General features: G+C 31.3%; 1 protein-coding gene across 1 annotated transcript; it reads right to left on the reverse strand.

Annotated features, from left to right (window-relative positions):
• Positions 1-286: 286 nt before the first annotated feature.
• Positions 287-1,754, reverse strand: LOC148313403 (uncharacterized). The gene is made up of 2 exons (XM_088262815.1): positions 1,699-1,754; positions 287-860 (listed from the first exon to the last, which is right to left on the reverse strand). Exons 1-2 carry the CDS (start codon positions 1,708-1,710, stop codon positions 402-404), a joined length of 471 nt encoding a protein of 156 aa, XP_088118941.1. The 5' UTR covers positions 1,711-1,754; the 3' UTR covers positions 287-401.
• Between the last annotated feature and the right edge of the window lie 1,549 nt (positions 1,755-3,303).

A 3,303-nucleotide genomic window follows, 5' to 3' on the forward strand; every position in this document is an offset into this window, starting at 1 on the left:
AGTAGCGTTGACTGAACTTGTTGTGATATCACAAGTTCAGTTAGCGCTACTTAACGTGTTTTAGATTCTATGTTATACGCTAAACCAAAAATGTATCTGTATGTTTGATAATCCGTTGCACATACATTGTAATACAACATAATATATGAAATATTTTATTAATATGATTTGCTTTCTTTTTGTTTAGTGTGAAGAGGTTATGTATTAGATGATGTGTTAAAATACATTAAAAATCAAAATTTGATGGTTAAATGGGCTAAAAGGATTTTTTCAAATTAAACGGAGGTTTACTGTATGAAAAAGTTTATTAATCAAATGAAATAAATTTCAAATAATTAATATTTGAACAATTGTATTAGTTTCATTTCGGAGAGAAAATTTTCGGGTTTAGTGTCGGATGCTTAATAGTGGGTGTAGGCTACTGGAACTCCGGCAGCGTAGGCGAGGGGAGATCCAACGGTCTTGACCAATGGGCTGCTGTAGGCAGATACTCCGGGATAGCTGGAATAGGCGACTGGAACTCCGGAGGTGTAGGCGAGGGGGGATCCTGCGGCGTAGGCGAGGGGAGATCCGGCGGTATAGGCGAGGGGAGATCCAGCGGTGTATGCGAGGGGAGATCCAGCGGTATAGGCGAGGGGAGATCCGGCGGTGTAGGCGAGGGGAGCTCCGGCGGTGTAGGCGAGAGGAGATCCGACGGTCTTCACGACTTGGGAGCCATAGGTGGACACGGCGGGGTAGGCAGAGTAGGCAGACAGAGCGGGATAGGCCGAGTAGGCGGACACAGCTGGCACGCCGGTGTAAGCCACGTGAGACAAGGAGGGCTTAGCAGCGCACACAGCCACGAGGGCAGCGAAGAACAACTGTAAAAATACATTAAAATAAATTAAAACAAATAAAAATAAATTGAAATAGCTTGAACTTCACAAAAATTAAAATGTTACCAGACTATCACTCAAAAAAATTACTGGTAACAAAATATGAAGCAACAAAAATAATTTGTTTAAACTCTCCAGTACATATTGTGTCGAACGGTCAAGATCTATGCAAATATATGCAAATTTAATACGACTTACATACTGAAATTTCTGTTATTGTTAAAAAAAGGAAATGTAATGAGCAAATCTAATTTAGTAAGTTGTTAAAATTATTTTTACATACACGTTTAAATATAAATACATTCATATGTAGGAGATATTAGTTATATTGGATTTTAATAAAAGAAGTAAAGTTTAAAAAACAGCAATTATATTTTTTTTTTAAATATATCACTACAATCCAACATAAACTTGATATTTAAACGACTCAACATTTTATTGAGGGAATTTAAATATCTTTACTTTAATCATTATAATATTTCATTTAGGTAATTTTTCGCGTGGTTTATGGTTTTAGAAACTAAACATAACTAAGTTTAAAAAACTTTTTTTTTTATTATTATATGAAAATAAATATCAAAATGTCGGTACTTAATGTTTCTTGAAAATGGACTTTGTTTATTTCTTATTTGAGGAAATGGTAAGCTATTTCATCAATTTAAAATTTGGAATGCACCGCGATGTATAAGTTATAAATAAAATATATCCATATTTTCAATATGTTTTGAAAGTAATATTTTTAATATAATTTAAACAATTCACACTTTTCACTGATCTTACGTTACTATATTAACTTATTTTATGATTTCACAGTCATACTTACAATCTTGAACATGTTGATAGGAGGATTTGAGATTGTCGAGTGAAAGACAAAAGTCGAATGATACTAATTTCCATGCGCCCAAGCCTTTTATACCATTTAAACTTCTTCCAAATAGAACAGCTGAAGATCGAAAAAAACAAATGCTAGTTGACTGCGGACCAATTTCCAGCCAACGGTCTTGAGTTCAAATTGGGAAACGAGACCGATAACATTAGGCTGTCGTTGGTTCATAGATATGGTAAATATTACAGTTCACGCTGTAACGTTCTCGTTCTTTAATTAGTGTTTTTCTTAAGGACGAATGCCTATAGTAATGACATATTACACCGATGTACCATTAACATAACATGATATTCTAAATCATTTAAAGTGCTCCTAATTGCTGTTTCTCAATCTTTTCATCTGTTTCTCATGACAAAAAAGTGATTTTATATTTGGTAATGTTTAAAATAATGCCTGAAATTTATTTAATAAAATACCTTCCATACAATAAATTAGGAAATGCATGTTATACAATTTGTACGTACATTGATAGGGTAATTGACATCTTCAAACTAATTCAAAACTAGCTTGTGTGCGAAAAGTCAAATTTTATCTTCCACAAAAACTGCCACAAATTGCTGGCCAAATAGTTTGTATTAGTAAATAAGAAGTTAATGGGGAAGAAAAAATACTTATAAGGAAAAAAAAACAAAAAATACATACATGACTAAGTGAACGATAAAATAAGGAAGACATCCAGAAAATATCAAGTAAGAAGTTGAGGGAAAGAAAAGGTGGGTTCCAATGAAAAAAGTTATTTTTAATTGAACATTACTACTTTATAAGAAATGAAATTAATGAGAAATAGTAGGAGGAAAGGGTAGGAAATGAAGAATTGGAATTCATTATATGAATGGCACTTTGGGTGGCAAATCCGCACAAGTGCTTAATTTTGTTCCTTGGGCCATATATACATATTGCTTAAGATAACAAAAAAAAATGTGCAGAATATTGTCATTTTTGACCAGAACCAACTAACTCAAAAGTTATATACGTGGATAGCATTTTAACGTGCTTGCTATCTTTAAAAATAAAATATCGGTGAAATTATACTCATATAAACTAATTGAAAAATGGTAATTCAGTCTGGAAATCAAACCTGAATTATTATTGAATTTTTACTATTTTTAATTTTTGTCATTCTTATATATAGAGGTTGAATGTATAATTAATCATTTGCATATAATATTTTACATATTTTGTACAATAACCAAATAAGTAAACGTAATAAAATTTAAATTACCCTTTTTATGTGTTGTGTTGTACTTGTATAGAAAATAACTTATTAATCAAAATAATTTATCAATCAAAATGATTTTTATAACGATAATTCGTCGTCTTGTAGCTGTATTTATTATTTCCTTCTGTTCGTACAAACTACATATGAATATTTTTTTAAATAAAAAATGTGTTTGAAATACATTCAGTAAGTAAATTAGTTTTTAAACAACAGTGAAAATAAATGCATACAAAACACGTCCGTTTTATCAAATTCATTTCATATCTCATTTATTGAATAATTAACATTTTGAAAATCTCTTATTCTATCTACGTTTGTATCTG

Source organism: Brachycentrus maculatus, unplaced genomic scaffold (genome assembly GCF_059751285.1).
Source record: "Brachycentrus maculatus isolate JH-2025_06_01 unplaced genomic scaffold, ASM5975128v1 h1tg000012l, whole genome shotgun sequence".
In the NCBI taxonomy this organism is placed as follows: Eukaryota; Metazoa; Arthropoda; class Insecta; order Trichoptera; family Brachycentridae; genus Brachycentrus; species Brachycentrus maculatus.